This window comes from Calonectris borealis, chromosome 1 (genome assembly GCF_964195595.1).
Source record: "Calonectris borealis chromosome 1, bCalBor7.hap1.2, whole genome shotgun sequence".
Classification (NCBI taxonomy): Eukaryota; Metazoa; Chordata; class Aves; order Procellariiformes; family Procellariidae; genus Calonectris; species Calonectris borealis.
Window position 1 is genome coordinate 17882791 of NC_134312.1, and position 26970 is coordinate 17909760.

At 36.9% G+C, this 26970-nt stretch overlaps 1 protein-coding gene across 9 annotated transcripts in view; it reads left to right on the forward strand.

Annotated features, from left to right (window-relative positions):
- The first annotated feature begins 4197 nt into the window (after positions 1-4197).
- TBC1D22A (TBC1 domain family member 22A) overlaps positions 4198-26970 on the forward strand; it is a 184999-nt gene continuing 162226 nt past the window's right edge. For 8 of the 9 annotated variants that reach the window (XR_012673024.1, XR_012673023.1, XM_075146097.1 and 5 more), the window contains exons 1-4: positions 4198-4404; positions 6945-7001; positions 9341-9681; positions 10484-10663. Coding sequence is in view for 7 of the 9 variants with exons in the window: in XM_075146097.1 (XP_075002198.1) it covers positions 4199-4404; positions 6945-7001; positions 9341-9681; positions 10484-10663 (784 nt within the window). In the remaining 2 variants the exon portion in view is untranslated. The remainder of the gene's footprint in view (positions 4405-6944; positions 7002-9340; positions 9682-10483; positions 10664-26970) is intronic. The other variant, XM_075146104.1, reaches the window with a different exon arrangement.

Sequence of the window (26970 nt, forward strand, 5' to 3'; positions counted from 1 at the left end):
CACTTTTCTGGAGAAGAATTGCACTGGCCTGAAAGAGCTGTTGCGACTATGTGATTTGCTGGACCATGCCTAACGTCTTTCAATCTAGCTATTGGCTATCCCTCTTCTTTAACATCCCTTTGTCCTTTCTTCCATGGTTCTACGTGACTACTTCTCCCATTTACATTACCTGGCCCTGTATCTTTTTGTCACAAAGTACTCTACCCTCCGAGATTGTTGTCTTCCCTAGTATAAGTGGCGCGCTCTACCCTTTTCTACCCTTTTCTTTTTGTACAGAATGCTGGTTTTGGGTTAGCTTGCTTGGCAACTTCACTCCCTTTGCTCAATTTTATTTTAAAGAACTGCTTCTTCCATGATATTTATAATAAAGTAGATGGATACAATGGCTCAGTAGAAAGGCATGTGCGCATGGACCAAACAGAAACAGTGATCAGCCACCATACAAAGCCTGTGTGCCACATTCAGAAGCACTTCTACCAGTTTGTTAAAGCAGTAAAAACCTGTGCAGAAATTAATGTTTCAACAAGGAAGTGGCTCATTTGAATTCAGTTTAAATTTTTTTCCTTATTCATTAAAGCAAACAAAAAATGCATATAGAGAAACGTAGTCTTGTTAGCTTGTAGAATAAGTCAGTTTAAACCACACCTTGCATCTACATTACAGTGTGTTGCTGATGCAGCGATGTACGGACAAGCATGAAAAAGCACACTCCCTAGCTTACACAACTTTATCAGCAAATCCTCCTGGTGTGAGCGTAGCTAAGTTAGCAGGGGAGTGCTGTTGTCAGCTTAGTTAATTTTGTTTAGCATCAATCTATACTTCCCTGTGCATCATCAGAAAAGCTTCTTTTCGTAAAATACACTGCACCTCCACAGAAAAGTCTACCTGTATAACCATACCAGCAGAACTATATTAGCAGAAGCTCTCTAGAACAGATGAGCTGAAAAACAATTTGGTAAAACTGAATGTCTGCTGAAACACATGCATATATAGCTCACCAGCTATCACACTAAATAAACATCTCAGTCTCTTACTTTGTTCAAAATATTGCTAGTGCAAGCTACAACACTCCTAATTTTGATCAGCCAAGAATATGGCTACATTTCTACATTTTAGGACATACAGAAACTTCTTGGGCACCCTCAATAACATTTACTGACTGTATGCAGTGACTTGATCCTGAAAAATGCCCAACAAAAACAAAAGCAAAGAAAAAAAGAAAAAAAGAAAAGCCCACTGCCCACAAACCTCTTGTTAGTTCAGTACATTATTTACCCATGCTGGCAACAGACCTCTTCCTAGCTATAAATTCCTGCATACAACCTTTCATGAAACAAAACAAATACTACAGTAGGCCTTTTAATATTTCTTCTTGCTCTGAAGTAACAAAAATTCCCATGCAAGTGGTAACTGAAATATTGCTGCAAGTTTATACTGCAATCCCAGTAGGGCAGACCTTAGTTAATACAGCTGTGCGGACTTCAAAATAGCTAGTTTGACTGTTTGGAGCAGTGTAACTACAGTTAAGCACAACTCAACATTAACCAATTTCCCAAGTGCTTATTTAGATACTTGGGAGTGTTTGAAGACTATGCTAATCAGCTGCAGTAGGCGAGTCCCAGTGGTGACTGCAGTGTTGTTACACTCCTTGAATGACAGCACCTGAACGCTGGCAGATTCCTTCTCAAACACAGTAAAGAGGTTGACAGCTGAATCTGTGTACGCCCTTAGCTGCCCATGTTACATTTCTGTAACCAAAAAAGTTAAGCAGGAACACTGCTAAAATACATGTTCAGACCACCTTTTCCTTCCAAGTACAGTACAGCTGTGAACTTACCTTCTTATGATACTCTATTAATACCATTTTATAAGTCCTTTTCAAGGGCACACTCTTTGTGGTCGGATCACCTTAAGTGAGGGGCATAAAGAATTGTACTTAAATTACCTGATGAGATCTTGAAAGGTTCCTCCTTCCAAATCCCTTCCATCTCCAGAACCTTGGCAACACAAATTTGTGTCAAGGATAAAATAAAATACAGAATAAGGAAAAAATATAAAAGTGAATGGGAAGGGAATGAAAATATTGTCCTTGCCATCTTGAAAGTCAACAACAGAGAAGGCCCAGTCCAGCTCCAGATTACTTCAGTCCAAGGGTCTAAACTGGCAGCAGCTCTCCACAGAAGCAGAGATGTTATGTGACTGTGTACTTCCAGTTCTTCTTGATACAAATGTAGTCCCATTTGCAGCTCAGGCTAATTCACGTGAACAAATCAATGCAACAGTTATTTGTTTCCAGTATAAAATTCCACACCACACTGAAAACTTAAGCACAACATACTGGATATAATGAAAACTAAATAATACAGCTAACTTTGTACTGACTTTATTAAGTAATTCAATAAAACTTCCATTTCTAAAATGAACCCGAAGTTCCACATGACTGTACCAGACTGACACAAAAGTTTGACAGCTGTACTTCAGGATTCAGGTCAACTTTTACAAGGATGACAAATGGCTTAGGCTATCTAGGCTGGAGCTAATTAAGTTTCCCTTTGACAAATATCAACAATGAACAAATAAAAAGAACATAAATATAGTTTCAACATCCATATTAATGCTAATGATAGAATGTATCTTTTATGGATTTATCACTTTTTTGACTGTCACAACTGAAAGTATCTCATTTTTATATTCTAACAGCAACAGGTCTAATTTAAATTTATCTAGCTAAGATCAAGCAAAGTTCCACTCACGACCTTGCAGGTTTTATTTTCACTTTAGCTAATAGACGTAGTTCATATTACATTATGTTTCTTGTGTATTCTATCAAAGCTGCTGATACTCAAGGTCACGATGCCTTACAAAAAGCTTACAAGTCCAGAATCTGTAAGAAGGATCCTGTTTAAAGGACACAAGTAGAGATGATGATACTACCCTAGCATATATATCTATAAGTAGCACTGAAATTACTGGGACATGCAGCTTTCACTTGTGGACTGTGATCTAGCAAGATCTGTGAAACATTTTATTTCTGTCAGTTCTTAGAAGGTAAGTGCAAAAGTAAATCCCAAAGCAGGCAGAAAACTTCATTAATTTTTATTCTTAATAAATAACTTACACATGAAATACATACTAAAGAACTAAATGCTGTGTGGCAGGTCAGGTCTTGTACTACATGCCAGTTTTCGAGTTAATTATGGCAGAATGTTCCAGGAACCTATTTTGACATATTAAATTAGTCTTGCATTACGGTGCAGCAAAAAACTCTGTAAGTCAGCGTGGTTTTCTCAGGAGCCATACTCCAAAGAGTAACATAAAACCACATTGTTTGCAGAAGTGATGTATCCTTGGGTCAGAATTGCTGAGAACTCAAATAGATATAAAGATCCTCAATCTTGTATCATCTCAAAGCAAATAAATGAAGTGGATACAATGATTGGATGAGTCCAATCTTCAGGAGAACTTTAAAGCTGAGAAAGATTAGAGCACCCCCTCTCTCACCCACCAATGTAACTGGGTAAATAATTGCAAATAATTGGAAAAAAATAGAGTGGAAAATATAGGATGTATTTTGTTATAAAACGGTGTTAGATCTCATTTGATTGAAATCTGTCCTCTTATCTTCAATTAATGTCTCCTTCCATTCACATGGCAAGTTTTGCGTTTCTTCTTAAAGGGTACTCCAAATTACTCTTTATGGTTAAATAACAAAGGATTAAAGCCTGAAAACATCATACCCGGAGTGCCATGAAGTAAAAACTGACTTTATAGGAATACTTTAGTTACCTACAGCCAGGACCCAAGAGTGGGTCTCTGCACTGTCACAGGCTGGCACCTTACGCACCACGACAGGGCCAGGGAAGGGAAGCGAGAGGCTCCCTGGCGCCGGTTTACGCAGCGGCGACAGGGCCCGGCCAAGGCTTCCGGCGCCGGCCGCCCGGCCACCGCCGCTTCCAGCTGCTTTCTCGCCGCCTCTCTGCCCACCCCTACGACGACCTGCCCAGGCAGGCGGGGCTGGACGCGGCCCCGCCGCCATGACGGGAAGGGCAGACCGACCGCCACCGCGGCCGCGCTCTGCCCCACGGTCCCTCCCCACCCGCCGCCCAACACTCCCTCGCTGCGATTGGGCCAATCTGAACAACCCGGCAGCACTCTCACTTCTGGTTGGCTGGAACCTCCTGGCCGCCTTGGGGGGCGAATGAGGAGCGCGCTTGTTTCCTGGTCCCAAGATGGCGGCGCTCAGTCCCGTTCTTGTGGAAAGGAATGGGGGGGAGTGAAGCCTGAGGGAGCGGGTCGGGGCCGCGAGCCGCGCCGCGGGGAGGGGAATGAGGTGACGGCCGCCATGGCGAGCGACGGGGGCAGGAAGCAGTTCTGGAAGCGGAGTGGCGCGAAGGTGCCGGGCAGGTGAGAGAGGCCGCGGGCAGGTCGGGGCCCGCGGGCGGAGGCTCTCCGCGGCTGGAGCGCAGGGCGTCGGGGCGAGCCTCCAGCCCGGTGGTGCCGGGCCGCGGGGAGCGGTTCTGCCCAGCCCCGCCGGCGCCGCGGAGCCCGTCCCGCTTCGTTGTCTCCCCAGCACCGTGTTCCTGCCGGCTCGGCCGCTGAGGTCAGTGGATCCTCGTCGGTCCTGTGCCCTCTGCAGGGAGCGCGTCCGGTCGGCCGCTGCTCGTAGCCGGGAGGTTGGCGTAGGGCCTCTCCGTCCCTCCCTCGGTTCTCTCTTGTTAGCTCGGTGCCCGGAGTGTTTCAGAGTCGGGCGCCTCCAGGGAGCGATGGAAGATGGCTGGTGGTCTCGGTGAGCGCTAGTTATAACTTCTATCAGAAAAGTTGTTAAATAACTATCTGAGTGTGTGCTCCCAGCCTGATGTCATGGTCAAAAGAGTTAACGTGATTTTGGGGATGTTTTCCCTGAAAAATTTTGTATGGAAGCACCTATTTAGTAATGATACAAGTTATGAAGTTTTGTGACTTGGTATATGTTATGATATATTGAAATATTACACAGGAAACTGCACTTTATAGGCATATAGCCATATTTTAGCTTCTGCTTGATATTTCAAAATATCATAAATTTCTAAACTTTCTTCCTGAAGTGGGAACAGCAGACCCAGTGTTGTATCATTGCTAAGAGCTACAAACACATTTTCCCATTCAAAATTTTCCAGGGAATACATCCCCAAAGTCACATTAACTCTTTTGACCATTACATCAGGCTGGGAACGCATGTTCAGATGATTATTTAGAAAAAACATTCTCTGCTCCCATCCCTAAACTGTTCTCACAGTAGAGTAATTCAGTTTCTTACGTTCTTTTTGTAAGAATGATGCATATTCTTGGTTCTCAGAGAACAGTAACTCTACACTTCATACCATTTACCTGAGTGTAGCAAAATAGTCCTGCTCATCGTTTAACTACTTCCATTCTCAGTTACCCATAAGCACTAACTGGTAGTGGTTTTGTTTCTCTAGTTATAAACTAACTCTTTCAGTCCAATTCTTGTCTCTCTGAACTTCTTATTTTGTAGCTTTGCTGAGTCCTTTGGGGGTAAAACACTTTTGACCCCCCTCGATTACACAGGGTCTATGAATAGTTGCAGTTAGTTAATTTGCAGGCATGTGGAAAAATGAGGACACTGTGGAGAATGTGCTTTGGTTTTGGGTTTTGTTTTTTTTTTTAATAACGTGGGGAGGATTGTTGTTCCTTTATATTTGGGTGGATTCCCATCATGGTCATTCATAGAGTGTTGGAAGGAAAAGGCAGATTCTGTCTGTATGCCAAAATGGAAAGTGACACCTGACCCTCATGTGAGCATAGAGCAGGAGAGCTCAGAGACTTGGCCATGGAGCATATGGCGTACAGTCATGTAGAAAAACTGGTGGTGGACTGACTTTTTGATTTGCATGGAATCACATAAAAGTTGATAGAGTTTATAAACCACCGCCCTCAGTTGTTTCTAGGGATAATTTCACTACTGTTAATACTGCCCCTGTAGTATAACTCTAAGCCTCTCAAAATTTGTTATGACTGCAGTCTTTTTGGCTTGGTTCTATCTCAGGTTTACTAAGGTTGGACTTATTTATATTTATGGTCTGGAGATTGGTTTTGATTTGTCAGGGGGGCATGTTTGTCTCCTTTTATGTGGTTTTTGGTACACGTTTAGGTAGATGTTAATGTTGCATATGATTTGCCTCTCTTGCAATCAGAGAGTTTTGTAGTAATAATTTCCATTATGAAGCCACATGTAAATCTTGATGTGTTTTCTGTGGAGTTTTTCTACTTATAAAAATAATTTTAGAGCTGAAAACTGGGAGGAAATGAACTTTTAGTTTGTAGAGAGTTTTATTATTCACACACTAACATGCTGTTTTATAATGTTAGAGACTGTAGTGAATAAATCTGTGTTTGGAAGCTTATTTACTTCAAAGCATTTGTTTTTAATAGTCCCATGCCTTTTATTCTCTAGCATGCCATCTTTTGTATTTTTCTTTAAATTTATCAGCCTTGTACTTTTAGCAGTGGTTAAGAATTGACTGCTTGGATTTTGGGTGACAAGGGTACATAGAAGATTCAATCTTTGCAGATGTTTCTTTGAGAATTTTTATTTTTTTGCAAGAAATAAATGAAGAAATGATAAACCAGAAAAGAGAAAGAATTTAAAAGCCACGTAGATTCTCATTATGGAGTTAACTTTTTTCTTGTTTTAATTCCTGGTCAGAAAAATAAGTCAGCCTAAGTTAGCTTAGGCCTCAAAAAGAGCTCCTGTTTGGCAAGTCTATGATTTTTAGCATATATTTCAATTTCAGCTTTATTATTTTTAGTGGTATGTGGGATTTTTTGAAATGGAAAACTGTTGGAACATTTCAGTTCTGTTTATTATTGACTATTTATTTAATGCACAGAAAAACCCCAAATTTTTTATTATTTTTGTGATAATTCTCTCTCTTTTCCTTTAGTATTCAACATGTGTATGGAGCTCAGCATCCACCTTTTGATCCATTATTGCATGGAACGTAAGTTAACCTAATTTTTAAGTATCCCAGGTAATTTGGAACTCCTCTGCCTTCTCTCCTCTTTTTTTTCCCCTGTTGGCTATAAAGCTTATTGTTAATCTTCCTTTTTCAGTTTTTATAATAATCTTGACTTCTCTGTTCTAACTTCTCTTTTGTGACTTCCTAGTGCTTACCATATCAGGAGCAACAAATCAGCTGCTCAGTTCTTAACTAACGTAGATTGCCAACTTTTATTATCTGTTTGCAGTGCCTTATAAATTGGAAATTATATGGTAAATACTGATCTTAATTTAGCAGATGAAGTTTACAACTCAGGTGTAAGCGGCTTTCCTGCATGCATCTTTCTGTTGATGGATTGCCTTTATTTGTCTATCTATAAGAGAAAAGAGTCAGGTTGTGGTGTAGATCATTTTAAGGCAAAGGTGGGCATTTTGCTTGTAGGTGAGAAGGCAGCAGGTAGAGTAGAATTTACAGTGATTTAAGAGTTTATTGCCTTAGATCATGGTTATTGGATAGCAGAACACAATGTACATGAAAGTGGCAACGTTATCTTAAACATCATTAGTAACCAAATAAATTTCATTCTGATAACCCACAACTAATGCAAGTGAATGATTTTCCTCTCCTTATGGCTGACGTGTTTAGTAAAATGCTGCATTCTGCCAGCTTCTGCTTTTTATATTTTGCTTTATTGTCTTTTTTTTTTTATTTGAAAGACAGTTTGTTTTAAGCTTTGTCAAGGTCAAAGTTGTTTCTGGTTTGTTGGTAGATTTCACAGATGCTTTGAAACCAGTATTGCTGTTAAAACATTGGTGTATGTGAGAATTTTGGGAAAATTGTATGACCAATGAAATGAACGGCCCAAAGCATCAGGGACAAAAAATAATGTTAGAAGGAAAAGTATTGGCTTGGAAGGAGGTCATACTTCTAGTGGATTTTTTCAGGGGCTGGTTTGAAATGGCACAAGAAATAAACATGTGCTAGTTAATTTTCAGATGATACAGAGTTGAAGGCAGTTGAAATGGCTCACTGCAGGGCAGTTGGACTAGGTGGCCTTTAAAGGTCCCTTCCAACCGAAACTATTCTATGATTCTATGAAATGTGTGATGTTGAGGACTGAAGAAAAAGGAATAGGATGAATTGGTTCAAAATGTGGAGTTATAAAGAGATACCCAGTAATAAAAACTAGAAGCTTATTGCTTGAAATGATGACAGAATAGGAGAAAGACCTTGCTGTTTTAGACAATGATGACAAGTTGGGCGGAAGTGTTAGTGTTGTAGCACCTGTTAAGAAAGATATTCCTGGTAACGCATAACAGAAACATTACTACGTTGTATGAAGACTGTGAGAGAACTTTTTCCGATTTCCAATTCTGGCTGCTTTGTCTTAACAGAAGAAAGTTAAACTAGCACAGATGGAAAGACAGGGATGGTGAGAAAGAGCAAGTTAATGGCAGTAACTTCTGTTTTTTTTTTTTAAGAGTAGACTGGGAAACTTTTTCAACTTAAGCCTTATTTAGCTGAAATCTGAAAGGAGATGTGATTGCTCTGCATTACTGTAAGTGAGAACAAGTGCCAAGCTGGGGAGGGATACTTGGTTCATCCCTCTTACACGGCGTATTGACAAAAGGTTAGGAGCTTGTCAGGGTACACTTAATAACTAGAGGAAATATCCTATGAGTTAGATAGCCTATGAGAAGAGAAAAATTCTGAAGCAAATTTGTGCTGGAGTGCCTGAATGGGGAGGAATGATAGATCGAATGAGTTTTAAGATGAGACTTGATTTGTTTATGACAGTGATTGTATTCCGTGATTGCTCATGATGACTTAGGAGTAGACCTGATGACTTGATTACTTGATTACAGCTCCTGTGTTGTTATGCAGCAATTGCATTGAAAGGTCTGAAATCTCTGCAGAAGTTCATGAAGCAAGGGAAGTGCCATGTGTCCTGTCTATCTTATAAACTATTCTAGTAGTAGTCATTTTATTTGACTTTGGGGTTGGTCTTTTTTTTTTGGAGGGGGTGTGGAGGTGGTGGTGTCTTTTTTTTTTTGTTTTTTTTTTTTGTTTGTTTGTTTGTTTTTTTTAAGACGGGGAAGGAAAGATTTGTTCAGCTTCTGTTCAAAACCATGAAGAGTCAGCTTTTACCTGCTCTTGTTCTCAGACATATTCAGCTGTATGTTATCATGGGTGGGTGTAACAGTAACATGAGTGGAGGGAGATAAATGTTTGCTACCTATGTAATGTCAAGCATGGACTTTTGTTTTTTGGCCCTATCCGTAGTGTTTTGCTTACTCCATTACTGCTTCTCTAAATATTCTTTATTTGTTTTTGAACAGCTTGTTAAAACCAGGTTCAAAAGCACCTACAACTCCAGTGAAACTAAAGAAAGTCAGCACCTTCCAAGAATTTGAAAGTAACACAAGTGATGCTTGGGATCTTGGGGATGATGATGATGAACTATTAGCAATAGCTGCTGAAAACTTAAATACGGAAGTGGTCATGGAAACGGCTCACAAAGTAATTCAGAATCACAGCAAGTTACAGGAACAGCATAAATTTCAGGAAGAACATCTACAGGAAGAAAAACAAGTAGAATCTGCAGAGCTAACCTCAATTACATGTGGTGATAACAGGCTTGTTAAATCAGTCAGTGAAGGTCATACATCGAGTTCATCAGGTATGTTAAAAAATGAAAAAGATGTTGAAAATTAAATGAGGAGGGTTATAAATTTGCCCTTTAAGACATTAACCCCTTCCCAACCTTTTCTTAATACCACAGGAAAATATTAATCAATATTGATTTATTTGAGGGAGATGCTGCATGCCACTACACTGAATAAAGCATGAATAAGCATTAAAGCATGTGTGTGAGAAATACATGGATGAGGGAAGAATAATTAAACTTTTTTGTTTTCAGCCTTAATATATCAGTTTTGCAAGGAAGTTGCACTATTGAATGTATTTTAATGGTTAACTGCACCAAGAATTATGCAATTAGTAGTATTCCTACTACTGTGAAAAATTGTTATTAAAATGCTGCTGTATAAAGTGTGTTGAAAAACTGGAGAAAACCATGCATGTGGACTGGGAAGTCCATCCTCACGTGATCTGGTCTGTGTTTTATGTATAAACTTTAAAGTAACCAATTACAATGATTTCCCAGTTCTTTTTTTTTTTTTAATTTTATTTTAGAATGGTGAGGGGGATAGAAAGAGCTTTCAGTAGCACAGAGATTTTAGAAATCAATTAGCCTTGCTGTTAGTATGATTTCTAATTGATGTGTTTTAATTGTGGAATGCTGCTTGGAAGAGGAATGCTCCTCCTGCTAAGTCCAAGTCATCTGAAGTCTAAACTTGTGCTATACTTGGGCTTACATTTCTCCAAAACATAATTCTATTTTAAATTTACAAATTAAATTCAAGTTATTAGTAGCCTTCTCACTAGTTGAGGCTAACTGTTATGCTTCTTTTTCCCTTCAGATAATGCTAGTGAAAATTCTTCCATACAGAGATCACAGTCCCTTCCACAAACTTCCACACCTCCCTCGGTGAGTGGAGTGGCAGACTATAATACCTCAATTACTCCTGCATTAACTGAAAGAGAAGCATCCCGATTAGACAAATTTAAGCAGCTACTTGCTGGCCCCAATACAGATCTTGGTGAGTATTTCTTACAGGAGCTATGAATTACATCTAAATTATTCTTTAACTATACAGTTTTCTTGTTTGATGTACTGTTCTGCCTGATGGTTTGATTAGGATCTAATCCTTTCAACATTTAGAATTGATCTAAGACAGACAGAATATAATTGAATGCTTGTAGTATTCATGCTTTTAATACGCAATTTACATACATCCTACTAATACGTAGAGTGTTAAATGGCTTCTTGTTCTTTTCTTTCTCACATTATTTCTTCCTACTGGACTAATCTCTGGAGAAGAAACAAAGTATAATTAGTTGTGTTTAGTGTTAATGCCTCATAATGGAACAGCATGCAGTATAAGAATGATTCTCACGCTTAGAAATATGAATGTGAAAAACGATGAGGCGTGGAAGTATCACTGCTTGTCTACTCAGTGAGCATTGTTCATGTTCACAGACTGATACAGTAGTTCTGTGTCTCATCTGTGAATGCTGACAACATGTTAATGTGAAAACAAATGTATTGTCAGATAACTTGACTGTTGCCTTTGTGCACTGGATTTTAACTGCTGAATAGTAAATACAAGTGCTGAGAGTACCGCAGAATCAAATGGCTTTGTATCCCAAGTGAAAATATGGAGTAAGTAGAAATAGTACACTGCATTTAGAGAAGTTGGCTAGTCACTTAGAAGTAGGAGGTTATGTCAAAATAATTAATAAACAAAATCGACTTTGAGTTACACCATTCTGGAAGATATCTGCAGGAAACTCTTATGGAAGGAAGTAGAAACTTCTTGAATTGACGCTTTCCTGTCCTGTCCTGTAATTGTCATGCGACTTCTTCAGTATAATATGGTCTAAATTGTGGCTTGCTGCTTTTTCTTTTTCTGTTTCTTTCTGTGCTGTGTCTTCTTGTGACATTGATGCTAGTAAAGGAGAACTATGGAAACAATACTAACTAGATGAGACTTAACACTTCAGTGAGTTATAGGACATTCTTATAAAATGCAACTGTGAATAAACTCTGGGGTGTTAAAACAAGTTACACATTTTATATAAGCTTGAAAATGATAATCAAATATCACTTTTTCTCCCTTTGTCTAGCAGATGTTATGAGCTGTGTGATTGTGACTTGACATGAAAACTCATATAACTTTTAAGAATGTTGTAATGGTAGAAATCTTTGTTACATAAGGTTACAAAGTCAGAGGGAAGACAAAGTTTAATTTAAACCTATCCATTTTACTTTTGCTGTCTAATTAGATGGGAATACTTTCCCAGTAAACCAAATTTAGGGATTAAAGTAAAATATTTTGGAAGGGAGTGAAATTAAATTTTCACTCTTATTAGGAGTGCAGTCACCCTGACTGTGGTGAGAGTTTAGTCAATGTTATTTAAACAAACTGGATTTGTTTTTTTCCCTGTTGAACTTCCTGAATCTCACACAGAAATATACTTAGAAATACAAAACTTTAGTATGTTGCTCTTATATCTAGTAAGGTCTCAATAGTCTTTCTTGTAGATATCACGAAATAATGCCTTTTCTATGTCTGTTTGTAGGAAGCTTGTTCTTTCTCTTGCTGTACAAACTAATGAGTGCAGAATTTGAAGTTCTGTGAATTAGAATTTTAAGTCCAGTTTTGATTTTTTTGATAGAAATAATTTGAATTTTGTATCTGGGATATATTCAGTAGCATTTCCTAATAAATCTATAAATAATTCATGATTTTTTTGTAGTGAAAGAAATGAGCTCATTATTGGCGACACGCAAATCTTGATGATCATGAAGCTATTAGTAGTAGATCATATGTGATGGTAGTGCTCGGACTACATTATCTCTATATATTAGGGAAAGTGTGTGTATGCCTATGACCATACGTACAGTTCATCAGAATCTGATGTGTGCATGTGTGTATGCATTTTTGGAAGTTGTTTGGCTTAGCGCCGTGTTACAATGAAGATTGTTTAAAAAGGTATCTTGACAGTAGTAGCCTGGGAGACTGTTGTGGGTTGTGTGTGGTGGTCTATGTGTGGTGTGGTGTAGTGTTTTTTTTTGTTTTTGTGGTTTTTTTTGTGTGTGGTGTTTGGTTTTTTTTTTTTGTCTTCAGAGTAATACTGAAGATGGACTAAGGTAGAACTAGGTAACAGGCTCCAACCTCAGATTTGTAGAGAATAATGAAGGGACAGGTAGCTATTCTGTTGCAGCTGGCTCATTCTCTTTGTGTGTGTTTGTGTGTGATGTTGTGGTATGTGTGAGTCTTTTGTTTTGTGTTAGATCCACAGAGAGTTAGGTTTTGTTTGTCATGATGAATTGAATTAGTGGGTAGTAGTCTTGGAGACGTTTTAGTAAATATTTCTGTTCATTTCTGCATGTAGTAGTATTGGTTTTGCTTGGAAGTAGTAGCAGAAGTAAAGTATTTCTGTTGACTTTGTTTTCTTGATATAGTTTTGCATATTGTTGAAAGAGATGATGTGACAAGTCCTTTCAAAGCAATATAAAAATAAGTTAATCTGTGGAACTGAAACAATGGCATGCACATTTTCAACTCAAGGCTTTTCTTTTATAATGTGAGAAATCAACATAGACTAAGAACACAAAGGAATACAAACGGCCTTGAAATCCTTTCAGTCACACTTGAGTAACGATTATCCTATAAAGACAATGTAAAATGCAATGTTAGTCTTGTGTGTTAACTACAGGTTGTGAAATAGTGTGTTCTTTCAGGAGAAAACTCTCAAAAAGATGGATTATGCCTATAAATTTGGAAGTGAAGATTATTTTAGCAATTGAAGTCCACTAATAGATTTTGGAGTTGGGTTTGGTCGATAGCTTGGGTATGGTGAAGTTGTGGAAATAGGTAGGTTCTATCAACCCCACCAAATTATACACTGAGCAAAATAATATCCCAGGTATAGTCTGCACTTGGGAGGTGAATCCATTGGTAAATATTACATAAATATATAATGACAGAACCATTCTCAAAGTTTCTGTGTACAGTTTTATCCAGCAGATGCTTACATACACAAATAGTTATTAGAGCAAGGCACAATCTGAGAACGCAAACTAGGGAAAGGAAGGAAACAAACCAAACCCAGAATTATTGGAATATAAAAGAATTAATTCTTTTAGATTACTTAACTTTTATTTATGAATAAAGAGCCTATTTCCATGGCTCAAAAGTGCCCTTAACTCATTTTCTAATGTTGTGTAGGGCTGAACTAATAAACTCACTCTTGTAACTTATAGTTGCCCTTGTAGTTGTTCTGAGTCTTCCCTTAAGCCCTCCTAACACACTTTACTTCTGTCCTGCAGTCATTTTTGTTGTTTGCATGATAAACAGATGCCAATAATATGCCTTATTTCCATTTGGGACTTTTTATTTGACTATTGCTATGCTGTTGTTACCTCTAATATAAATGGGGAAAATATAATGTGAATTGGATGTCAAGAGTAGTTAGCTATATGAAAAAAAGACCCAGTTCCTATAGAAATGTCACTTATAGGTATATGATTTGTGCTGCAGGAGAGAGGTATTCAAGAGCCCTGACAATACACCTTCAAGTAGTAATATAATGCAAAGAATGGGGAGATGATATCATAAAGTTAAAATTACAAAATGAAAGCTGCTAAACAAGCTGAACCATGTTACAGCAAGAATGTGGGCTGGTAGAAGGAGCCTGTTGTAAGAAGCAGTTTTGGTTGGAGAAGGACTTGAGGACTGATTCTCGTCAATTAGATCATATTGAGGTATACTGGGTACAAATTCAGGAAGCAGGATAGGAGCGGAGGTAGCAGTACAGCTGTGTTTAGTAGACAACTGCAGAGTATACTGTAGGGCCTATATGTCTGTATAGCCTCCCATTCCTGGTACTGCATGCCAGGTTATTCAGAGAGAACAATTTATGCTAGTTGTTTTGTGCAATCAGCTTATGCTTGTGCTTGCCTTGGAGTCAATTTGATGTAGATTTACTTCATTTCAGACCTTGTCTTTCCTTGTAATGGACCTTGGGTTACTGAATGAAGATAGGCTCTGTGCTTGCAGAATCTTTTGCAGCCAATTGGTTGCCTCAAGAGGAGAGGAGGGGATGGGATTTTAACAAAGTGTAGGGAGAGTGTCTGAGAAGTTTCTCTTTCCTTCAACAGATCACTGTTTACATATTTAAGAGGGACAGTACTGCTATGTCTATCCGGTTTCCAATTTAAGTTTAATTCTATTAAATTTGTTAGACTTCTGTTTTTAAGCAGTCTTGTACAATGTTTTAGGGAGCTGTTTCCTGTGCAAACACAACGTAAGCAAACTATGTTGATAAAATCAGACTGACTTATAACAACAAACAAGTTATCTCATACTTGTAACCTCAGCATAGCAGATGTATGATGGGTTTTGTAATATCAATTTAAAGACTAGCTTATTAAAGCGCTTCCTTAACTCCCTATCTTCAAATCAACTAATTTTCAGCTTTTTTTACACACATAGAGCTAATGAGTATGTAATTGGATGTCAGAAATATGTTTAAGTAAATCAAACAATAACCAACAGTCAGCTTGGTGTACTGTGTTCTCTTCATTTAATAAAGCTTCATAACATTATAATGCTACTGTTATGCAACATAGCACGTGTATATCAAGTTTTTCAAAGTCAACGTAACTAATTTCTGAAGATGTAAAGTTGTTCTGTGTGTCAAGGTGACTTTTCTTTCTACTTAATCACGACGTATTCCAAGTTGAACAAAATAACGTATTGAAATTTTAGCATACTACCTTGGTAAAAATAATAGAAGGCCCAGTGAAAGCACCCATGAAAATGGTAAAGCATTCCTATCTTAGTTTACTCATATTGCTGTATCCTATATTCACCTTCAAAAGCTCTGGTTCTTTGCACTTTTTTTTAAACTCATCTATTTCTCGTACTCATTCTAAAAAAAATCTCTAAAGAGAAAACCTTTGCAGAGAGCACCACAAGTTGATGAGTCTCTTAGTCAGTCCTTTGCTATAGAATTAGTAGATAATGTTGTGAAGTCTTACAGAACATACAAAGAATAGCTGAACCTTTGATTAATCTGATGGCAAAAATTAATTCCATAATTTTACAGGAATTACAAATGGTGTAATCTCAGATTATCTCATAACAATAGCTGGTTGCCTCTGTGTACTATAATAAGAGAGTTCTAGGTTGGTTCTCTAGAAATGAAATTTAGAAAGAAAACTTATTAGATGTGTCTTTTTTTCCCCCTTTTTTTTTACAGTGGTCATCTGTATTGTTGCAGCAACTTGAAAAGTAGGATTTTCCTATTTGTGCTTACAGTTGTTTATACATTCTAGATGTGTATTAAACCTGATTAAATATAGTAATTTTCTTTTATTTATTGTTCATAAATATAGTAGTCTGTAACAGCAATCTGTTATGTCCTTTAAAACTGTTTGTCAAACTGATGTTATTGAAAAGTTTCAATAACTTTACAAAATGCATTAATTGAAATGAACTTGATTAATTTTGTTCCCAGCCTCATTAATTTATCTGCACTGAACTGCATAGCGATTTATCTCTATGCTCCTAGTCCATCCATGTCATCTAGAATTTTATTGCCCCCTCCAGTTTTGAATTATCTGTAGCTGATCACATTAATGCTTATTCTTCTTCCAGTTCGTTAATATATAGTATAAAGTGGACAACATGTGTCCTACCGCTGCTTCATGTGACGTGCCATTAGTCATGTCTATCTTTTCCAGCTATTATCACTGAAAGGTGTCCTCTCTGATTCCTGTTCTGTTCTAGTTAGCTTGTTATCTGCAAAACATGCTTGCCTTTTCAGCTAATAAACAAGACTGATAAAAAAAGCTCAGTACTTTACCAGTAGGCTTTGGAACATCTTTTTTTTAAATTAAAAATCTTCTGAAAGAAATCAGTGCTCAATATCCATAAATGATTCCTTATATTAATTGTTTTTTGCAGGATTAATATTTTGTCTTCCTATTTTCTATGGCTTGGTCTCATAACTTGTGGTTTCAGGTAATCAGCATTTATTCTGATTACTGCTTAGTGGCATATTTCAATTTAAAGGTATTAATTTATTATTTTTCATTGTAACTAGGTGATAATAGGTTCTTGAAACAATTTTGAGAGGATTTTGCATAGTTTGTCTCCGGAGGATGTATTTCTCTTGTTTTGTAAAGATACTTGATTGACATACTCGTCAATGCATTACATAGTAAGTGTTGACATTTTTAACTAGTTTACTATATATTGGATCAGTCTTTAAATATTTTTTTTCGTAAACTTTTTGTTTTCTTCCAGTTTTTCCTCTCTGTTTTCAGTACCTTCTCTGATCTCAGTTTTTCAGTGTTTTGTGATTGTTTTTTTTTTTCAGTTCCCCTTTTTTGCCCCTATTTCCTAGTATTCAAAATACCAGTTAAAATAATTAATTTAGTAATTTGGGACTGTAACTCCTGAAAGGCAGCTAATGTTGTTAGCATATATATTAGAGGAAAATTTTTTTTTTGCTAAATTTACATTTTTTCAATGAAAAAAAAGCAGGAAGTGTAATTTCTGTAATTTTTATAATAACAAAGGGTGTAATCTCATATTATCTCATAACAATAGCTGGTTGCCTCTACGCATTATAGTAGAATTCTAGGGTGGTTTTTCAGAAATGAAATTAATTTTATTTTCTAAATGAAATTTAGAAAGAAAACTTAGGTTGCAAAAGTTACAACAAAGTTGTAGAAGTTATTTGCTATACTGTTGATGCTGGGTATATAGCTAGCAAACTTTTCTTAAAATGTATCTGTCAAAAATGAATCATGGGAAGTTGGAAGAATTCCATGATCAGAGACTGGTTATGGCACAGAGTGATATTGAAGGTACTCAATAAATATGATAGTAATTGTAGCTCCTTCCCTTCCTTCAACTGTACCTTCAAGATTATCCATGCAAGCAAACCAGAATAAAACCCCTTTGTATTATGACACTTGTAGTTTAATCTGAGTCATTTATATCTTATGCTTTTTCAGTTACACAGTTTCAATTTTACACCCATGGCTAGAGAAAAATATAGAGCAAACACTTTAATCATATTAAAAAAGTCCATGTTCCTTTAAAATGAACATTGGTTCATTTTTGTTACTCCATGTAATATTCTAGTCTAACTAGGAAAAAGCAAATAACTATCATTTTCACTTTAGGATACATTGGTACAGATATAGAAGCCATATACATCTGCCTTATAACGTTTAGAACTGTGCTAGTCGTATCTTTTTCCATTTGATTGATCTGAAAACATCAATAAGTAATGCATCAGTCTCATCTGTGTCTCTCGTACACATAGTTGTAAAATTTTAGATGTCCTGACCTTTAAACAGTTCCTGATTGTAGTGAAAGGCTTTACAGTTATACTTTCTTTTGCTCTCACATTAAGACCAAAGATTATGTAAATTTGTTTTTTTTTCAGTCAGACATGAGAATATATGGTAATAAAAAAGCAAAAATACATTTTTCAGTATCCAACTTGACTGCAATTTAATGCAGACTCTATAATATTAGTTTTTATGTTTAGCATTGTTTGATGAACATACAGTATCAGACACCAGTTGTCTGGCATCATACAGGTTAATGCAATTTGAATTGCAAGTATCATCTGGTCCCAAGAGAGATCGCTACTGCATTACACAATGTCATTGTTATACATTTCTGGTATTCTTTGGGACATATTAAATGTTTATGTTTTGATTGTACTTACTTGATGAAAACTACTCAACCAAGAAATATTTTCTGGAAGTGAATGGTCAACAATTAGTATCGTAGAATCATAGAATGGTTTGGGTCAGAAGGAACCTTCAAAGATCACCTAGTTGACATCTGTCAATAGATCAGGTTGACCTTGAACGCTTCCAGAGATGGGGCATCCACAACTTCTCTGGGAGACCTGTTCCAGGGTCTCATCACCCACATTGTAAAAAAGTTTCTTCCTTATGTCCAGTCTAAGCCTACCCTCTTTCAGTTTAAAACTGTTGCCCCTTGTCCTGTTGGTACAGGCTTTGGTAAAATGTGTCTCTCAGTCTTCCTTATAAGCCCCCTTGAAGTACTGAAAGGCCACGATAAGGTCTCCCCAGAGCCTTCTCTTCTGCAGGCTGAACAACACCAACTCTCTCAGCCTTTCTTCATAGAAGAGGTGTTCCATCCCCCTGATCATCTTTGCAGCCCTCCTCTAGACTCACTCTAGCATGTCCATGTCTGTCTTGTGCTGAGGAACCCAGAGCTGGATGCAGTGCTCCAGGTGGGGTCTCACCAGAGCAGAGCAGAGGGCAGAGTCACCTCCCTCGACCTGCTGGCCACACTTCTTTTGATGCAGCCCAGGATACGGTTGGCCTTCTGGGCTGCGAGCGCACATTGCTGGCTTGTGTCCAGCTTTTCGTCCACCAGTACCCCCAAGTCCTTCTTGGCAGGGCTGCTCTCAATCCCTTCATCCCCCAGCCTGTATTGATGCCAGGGGTTGCCCCGAGCCAGGTGCAGGACCTTGCACTTGGCCTTGTTGAACCTCATGATGTTCACATGGGCCCACTCCTCAAGCCTATCAAGGTCTCTCTGGATGGCATCCCTTCCCTCTTGTGAATCAACTGCACCACTGAGCTTGGTGTCATCTGCAGACTTGCTGAGGGTGTGCTCAATCCCACTGGTCTATGCCATTGATGAAGATATTAAATAGTATTGGTCCCAGTATGGACCCCTGAGGGACACCATTCGTTACTGGTTTCCACTCGGAATTGAGCCATTGACTGTAATTCTCTGGAAGCGGCCATCCAGCTAATTCCTTATCCATCTAACAGTCCATCCATTAAACCCAAATCCCTCCAATTTAGTGGCAAGAATGTTGTGGGGGACTGTGTCAAAGGCCTTACAGAAGAACTGTAGTTGGTATCAATACCTTCAAGTAGAAAAAAATGTAGATTTCATTGTTTTCTTTTAGCAAGGATTTGTTAATTTTGACTTAAGCAAAGATTCCTGTTCCAAGTTCCAAACACTACCTATCACTGAACTAAGTTTTTATTGCAAAAAAAAAAAGACTGAGCAGCTGCAGATCCTATTAACAAACCAAATAATCTTCCCTTTTTCTCAGTTCTGAAGAAAGAGCCTGTACCGTAAACCTTTGCCTTTTTTTTTTTGGTCAGGAGCTTTGGTATTCAAATATGACTTGATTAATGAACGGATATGCGACATTGTGGACTACTCGGAATAGCCCTAGTTCTGAGGTTCTGGATTTCTTTCAGGAAATAGTTGCCTATAAATCGAGGAGCTCTTATCTTATTTTTATTAATATCAATTGCAGCAGCATAGCACAGAGAGTAAAACTGTTTCTTTTTGTGCTGAAGTCCACAGAGAGCATTCTAGGTTAAAACCGTTGATCTGAACACCACTCAAAAAGAAATGTGCTCTTAATACAGTCTTTAAAACTCCCATGTTAGGAGTAGGTTCCTTTCAGCAAGTTGTGGAGTTCTGAACTAATTCTTTTCCCAATGGATTTGGATGTAGAGCATTACAGCAGGACTGTAACTTCAGCTGATGCTAAGGGATTACTGTTTTTAAAAAAAAAAACCCACACCCAAAATCATCATCCAAATTCCTGTGTACACACAAAATTACCTTGGTAGTTACCATTAATTGATCATTGAAAAGGAAAAAAAAAAAAAAAAGAATTAGACAGCATTCTAGTACAAATTGCAAAATTCATTAATTCAAAGTTTTTTCATGTTGGGTAAAGTTTTAGCAGAGTTTTTAGGAGATCATATACCCCTTATTGTATTGATTCGTGATCAGCTGTTCAAAAATCATCTTTAAGCCTCAGCCATGCGGTGAACAGCACGATTCAGAGGGATATTTTACTCTGGATAAGCTGGGAGAAAGAACGGTACTATATGATGAAGTATTCTTGCACTTTTTCTGTTTCCTTTTTTTGTTGGTTTTTTTTTTAAATTTATTTTTCTTCAGTGTGCTGTCTCTCTTTCTCTCCTGATAGCGTCATGAAAGCTGAACTTACACAGACACTATGTGCAATCTGCATTATCATATTAAAAGAGACTTGGGTGAGAAGTTCAGTGTTCCCTGTGGTAGCTCATAGACTCTCCGAGGGAGCAGCCTCACCTGCGTCCTGCACCATTGTGCAGATGGCACAGCAGGGGAGGAACTTACTAGGAATGTCACCAACAAGGCTATTGAGAACTTTGAACTTTGTATGGGCCCTGAAGCTTTTGAACATCAAGATAAGCAATTTACATGTTGTAATGAGTGGCACATCCTGCTTGTAAGTCAGTTTACCAAGACTCAATAAAGTATAATTCATCCTGTATGTTTTCTTGCCACCATCTCTTCCACTGTAAAATAGAAACTTAATTCACAGTTAGTTACTTCATTTGCAGCGACTTGAATTTCTGCATCCATAGAGAAATTGTCATATTAATCTTTCTGCAAATGTTTTGCCTTATTATAGGAATTAACTGTCATCTCCAGAAAATGGGTTGATGCTTTGTCCCTCTGATTCCAGCTTTTTTTGATGGTGAAAGGAACCAGAACCTAAATTATAGCGTGAAATTTTCATAAGAATTCCCTGATCTTGCAAATACTTTCTGAAACATCAGTACAGTCTGTTAAATATGTCTCCTTTGCAGGATAGCATTCTTCACACATACAAACAGATTATAATCTGATTTTTTTTAGGCGGTATACCTGGAAATTGTTTTGCAATCAAGTGTGTTAGCTTCAAACATAGCTCTAAAGAAGCATCCTTTGAAATTATCACTTAATAGTTCAGGTTTAGAAAGTGCCTAGAAGAAAGAATTGTTATTAATTTTCCTGATTGCAAGATGTAACTGAAGAATTCCTTTAAAAAAATACTTATATTTTCTTGCAATCAAGTTTTGCATTTAAAATTTTTTACTATGTGCAGTGCTTTTTCAATATGAAAACCTAATGCCTATTAAGATAGTTATGTTTGCCAGCTCAGGCTGGAACAGAGGCTGGTATAAATTAAAGGTAGAACCATTGTAGTAGTTTGAGTTTGAGAAGTACATGGAAGAAAGCTTAAATATGCGAAGTGTTTTCTATGAAACTGTACTTCCGAATTTTGAATCTTGCTTTTATATTTAGAAGAAAGTCCAGAACTGGAAGATATTTATAAAAATATATATAAAGCAGTTATTGCCTGGGAAGGTAATCACAGTGGAGCATATTTCTCTGTGTATGTTTGTCCTATGCTGCCTTCCTGATACTGATGATTGGTTAGATATGCCTTCACATGTGTTTTAGCAATAACGGACATCTACTCTGGAGGTGGGATGCATATTTGCAGTTAACTGAGAAAACCTTACTTGGATTAGAGGTAGCCTTTTACAGGAATTTCATGTAATAGAGGTGGGAAATCAGGGAAAAGCTTTTAAACCCTATCCTGAATGCTTAAAAAAATTGTAGCACTTACTGTTGTAATTATGAGTCTTTACTCCAGTGATTGTATTGGAAATACTATGTTCAGTTTAGGTATAGATGAGGTTCTCTGACAGCTAGGTGTTGGTTCTTGGTTAATGCTGACAATTAAAATGAGAGTAAAAGGATTTCTCATTGTACATACTAGCATTTTTTCTTTTTTTGTGAACTGTGAGCTAAGATCAGAGTCTCCACCTCCCTGAAGGAAATTCAGCTTTGTTTCCTGTCTTTCCCAGTCCATGAAACATTTAGGAGAAATGCACTACAGTCACAGTAGTCTTCCCACTTTGATTTGATCAGCAGACATTAGCTCTTCTTAGAGGCAGGAAATACTAAAATATCAGATGCCTGAAAGTGGCACAGACTTTGCTATGTTAATATGAACAGAAAAAGCCAAATTCAGTAGTTGAAAGGCAATCTCTAAACTACTTTGGATGACCAAGTAAATTCATTCATTTTGCAAGATTGCCTGCTTTTTTATTTGACTTTCCCAATGCATATGGAGGAAGTGATGCAAGAATACAACTGTAGCTTGTTAGGTGTATTCCATGTGAAATTCTTTGCCTGATCAGGATCCTCCTTATTCTATACATCATGGAGTGTATCAGCAGCTTTCCTCCTAAGCCAAAGATATTGAAGGAAATTTTAAAAAGAAAAGAAGTCTTTGCTTTACTTACGTGGTAAATAAACATACATTGTAGGTAGACTTACTGGGTTTGGTTTTTTTTTATTATTGGGGGAAGCTCTCTAGTAATAGCTCTTGTGAATAATTGCATGAATTTTGTGGCTCAATAATCTAGACATGTATCTATTAATCCTGATTATTTCAGTTGTGCCTTTCTTGTACTATAGTTTCACATGAAGGACCAATGTCAGTTAGATTACATTTTTGAATGTAGATATTGCAATAGTTTTTTTTTTAAAGTCTGTTTGTTTATTTCATATTGTAGGAGTCTTTTCTTAATAACATGAAGCTTTAATATTATAATAAGTGAATTTATGCCTTGGTTATTTGTTCCGAATGCATATGAATGTTTTTAAAAAAAAAAAAAGATATGGGGGGATGGAACACAGCTGACATTGTCCAAAAGTCAATAATTATTACTTGGCTGTTCACTTAAAAACTGGATTTTTCTTGTGATTTGTCAACAGACTGCAAAATTCCATCTTCTCCCCAAACAGGAGAAATAAATACTTTCTGTTATTTCTAAATAAGTGGGGAAATTGTCTCCTGTAATTAACTGGTACTTTAAGTGGCATTTCCTGTTTTCTCTATTTCCGTATAGAGAGAGACCTTAGTTCTATTTGGAAAGTTTGTTAGAGACTGTTTGAATGGCTTTAAGGTAAAAATAAAAACAGTTGATGATGCACAGAAATTGAATGTTGCAGGAGAACTATGAAAAACTATAACGCCATTTAAAATCTTCTGCTGGCATAGTTGTTCTCATTACTTATTTTCATAATTTACATTGTTGGCTTCACTTGTTGCAATTCTTTCTTAGTGGTTTTATTAATCATCCTTTTGCCTTAGTTTTCCTAATCTTCTGTTCACTTGCTTTCTCATACTTTCTAACACCAACCTCATCTACTTCTGCTTCTCCAACTTTCTACTTGAAATCGTGGACAAGGTGTACTTTCCTGCTCTTTTCTAGCAAAGGTCCTGAAAAGGGTCTTACCCTGTATTAAGAACATTGGATTGGACTTTATTTTCTATTTTCTGCATGCATTCAGAATAACTCTTTGTTCCATTGGAAGATTAAGGGCAGTGTTTGCTTGAAAAAAAATTTAATGAAGTGCCTAACAGAGCTATTATTCATTTTGGAAACCAGTTGCTGTGGTTGCCATAGTAATAACAAGCCCTCTATTAAAGCTATTTTCTATATGTACTGCCTGTATTGTAACGTGCTGTTGGGGGAGCTGCAGTTCCATGAATCTGTGCTTTTGAAAGAATTTTCCAGCTTTGTATAGTTAAATTATCCAAGGAATTTGTGTTATAGGAACATAAAACATGTAAATCTAGTTTATCATATCTATCGTGGAGTTGTTCATGCAGGCCATCACTTCATGTAGCCGTTTACTGTAATCTCAATGAAATAACAGCTGTATCAAAAATGAATAATGCATACAGAGAAATTTTGAACTCCTTTAATATTTCTTGACTTATTTTTTATTTATTTGTAACTGATAGAATGATGAGCTTGTAGTTTCAAGAAAAATACTTGTAGACTTGATTGTTTCCCCTCGTGTGTTTTAGGTGTAATGGGTAATAGCTCTAGTAATAGCTCGTGGGGTTAGAAAGCTGGTAAATTAATGGCATGTTTTCTTTGTAGAATGCCCCATGAAATATTTATGGAATATGAAGAATCTTTAAATCTACTGCAGTAAAAGGATACTGTCCTAAGATTTCTTTTCGAATAATTGCTTTAAACTTTCTCTTCTTCAGAGAGAAGAAATGTATATCTGAATATTGTAGTAAACCAGATAAAACAAATTCTTCCAAAATGAAATGAATTATGTAAATTTGAAGCATTTACATACCACATTATCCCTTCATAATAAGATATTCTAACCCAACAATGTTTCTGCAAAAAAATAAATGGTGTCTCCTAAGCAGAAGTGACAGTTGGCTAGTGCTATCAAATGGAGATATTTTTGGTCTAAAATCTATGGGGTTTTATACATATTTTGATACTTATTGGTCACAGTATTATGTAAAATAATGAGACAACTGAAAGAGTAGCAATTGGGGTTCAAAGTGTTGCTTCAGAAGGTATCCTTTCAGTCTGGGACAGGGTTTATAGACAAGTTTTTACAAATACTGCTCTTGGATCTGGCTAATTTCAGCTCTGAATCAATAGGTTAAACTTAATTCTGCACTCGCATTTTTAGCAATTGATCATGTCTGTGATAAGAATGTTTTACAACTGCTCACTTTCAAAATAATTGTTCTGGAATTTTGAGAAAATGTTAATTATATTGAAGCAAGGATATTTTTGCAGTATGTGTGTCTGATTTGTAGGTGGCATTAAAACTCCTTTGTAGAATCCTGTGCTGGGGAGCATGTTCTCCAGCTTATAACTAGGACATCTAATTCCTTGGGAAATCTACAAGGGGAAAGAGTTAGTATAATGATAATAAATTGAAATTATGCTTTGACTAGGGAGAATGTAACATTTCAACGAATGACAAATAGTTTAATGGTTAATTAGACATTAAAAAGAGGACAAGTTTCAAATATAAGTGCAAGTACATTTCCTTGGTACTCTCAAAGTCTTGGTTGGGGGTGAATTTCTTCTGATGCCTTGATTTAAAGTGTTGCAAACTATGGGGTAGACATATATAGTCAAATAGATTTTTACAAGACAACGATTTCCAAGTTTGAAACCTTCACACCTGTACTTCTATACTGCTACATTCTATGCAATACTAAATGCATGGAAGTGCTTCTAAAAGCGAGTTTGAGAAACAACTTGCAAAAGGTATAAAAACTAGTGTTAAATGCTTTTTATCATATATATTGGGAGAAGGAGCATTGCCGAAGATTCTGTAGGCCCAGCAGACAATCCAGGTGTAAAAAGAGCACCCAGAGAGGATAAGGCTCTGACAGAGGAACATAAATAATTATTTAATCTGTGTTCAGCATTCAAGAATGTAGGGAGGTATTCACTCCCAAATCCTGTATTATGGAGAATTAGTCAGAGGATCTGTTTCAAATAAGTGTTATGTTGTAAAACAAAGATGTTTTCTCCTTGGTGTACATTTTTGCTTCAATGTCCAGTGCTGAGATTTTCTTCTAGAAAGAGCAGTCCTTTGAAACCCAGTCCCATAGGATATGTACATTATTGTTTGGAATTACATGACAGCCCAAGCTATCTGTAATTAAAGGAAATATATGTTCTTTGCAGAATAGCGTCAGGAATAAAACTGATTTGTCTTGAAACTTACCAAAACAAAACGTTATTCCTCCTTTCTCTAATTTTCAAAGAATGACTTCTTAGTTCAGTGAGTCCTACAAGTAATTGTTTATATTTAGCCTAGAAGCAGAGGTTTCATTTGAAATAGTGTTAAAATTTAAATTTTCTTTGTCAAAACTGTCTTTGCTTGATCCTGAATGTAGAAGGAAAGCTCAGCTGCATCACAGGATAGAAAGTTTTACTAGAATAAGCTATATTCCAATTTGCAATTTGTTTGCATAGTTCCTATCTTTGGCCTTAAATGAGTCACTTAAGAGTAAGTGGAATTTTTGTCATGGATGATTTGTCACTGATTTAATCATATGCTCCACATTTCTGATTCTGACAGTAGATTTGTGTCTTTTCTTGTTTTATGCTTGTGTGGTTTTTTGTGTGGTTTTTTTTTTTTTCCTTTTCTCTTTACATGGGTTGTTTTTAGAGGTTGGTACCATGTTTGCACATAGATTCCTATTTGGGTCGAGTTAAGGGAGGAGAAAAAAAATACAGTAGGTGAAGGATTAGATAGAGTTCCATGGGGTATAGACTTGAGAATGAGCATTTGATGTTACTTGAAAGTAATAAAAGTAGTTTTTGAGTTGCAACTTATTTTCTATTTTTCTACATATACTATGCTTATTACATAGTTTATAAATGGTGTGCTTGTGTGTAACAGTAGCCAAAATTTGAAGCTTTGGCAAAATGATTGTGTAATAAAGTAATGCATAAGATCTGTTTCCTTTCAGCCAGACTACCAGTGACACAAATAGATCAGGCCCAGTAAAGCATATTTGTTCATAAATACTGCAGAAGGACTAATGGAGCAGTATGATGCATAGTTGGAGATCACTTGCTTTTGAAGACTTGGGGTCTTTGTTGTTATTAATCCAACATTGGAGCTTA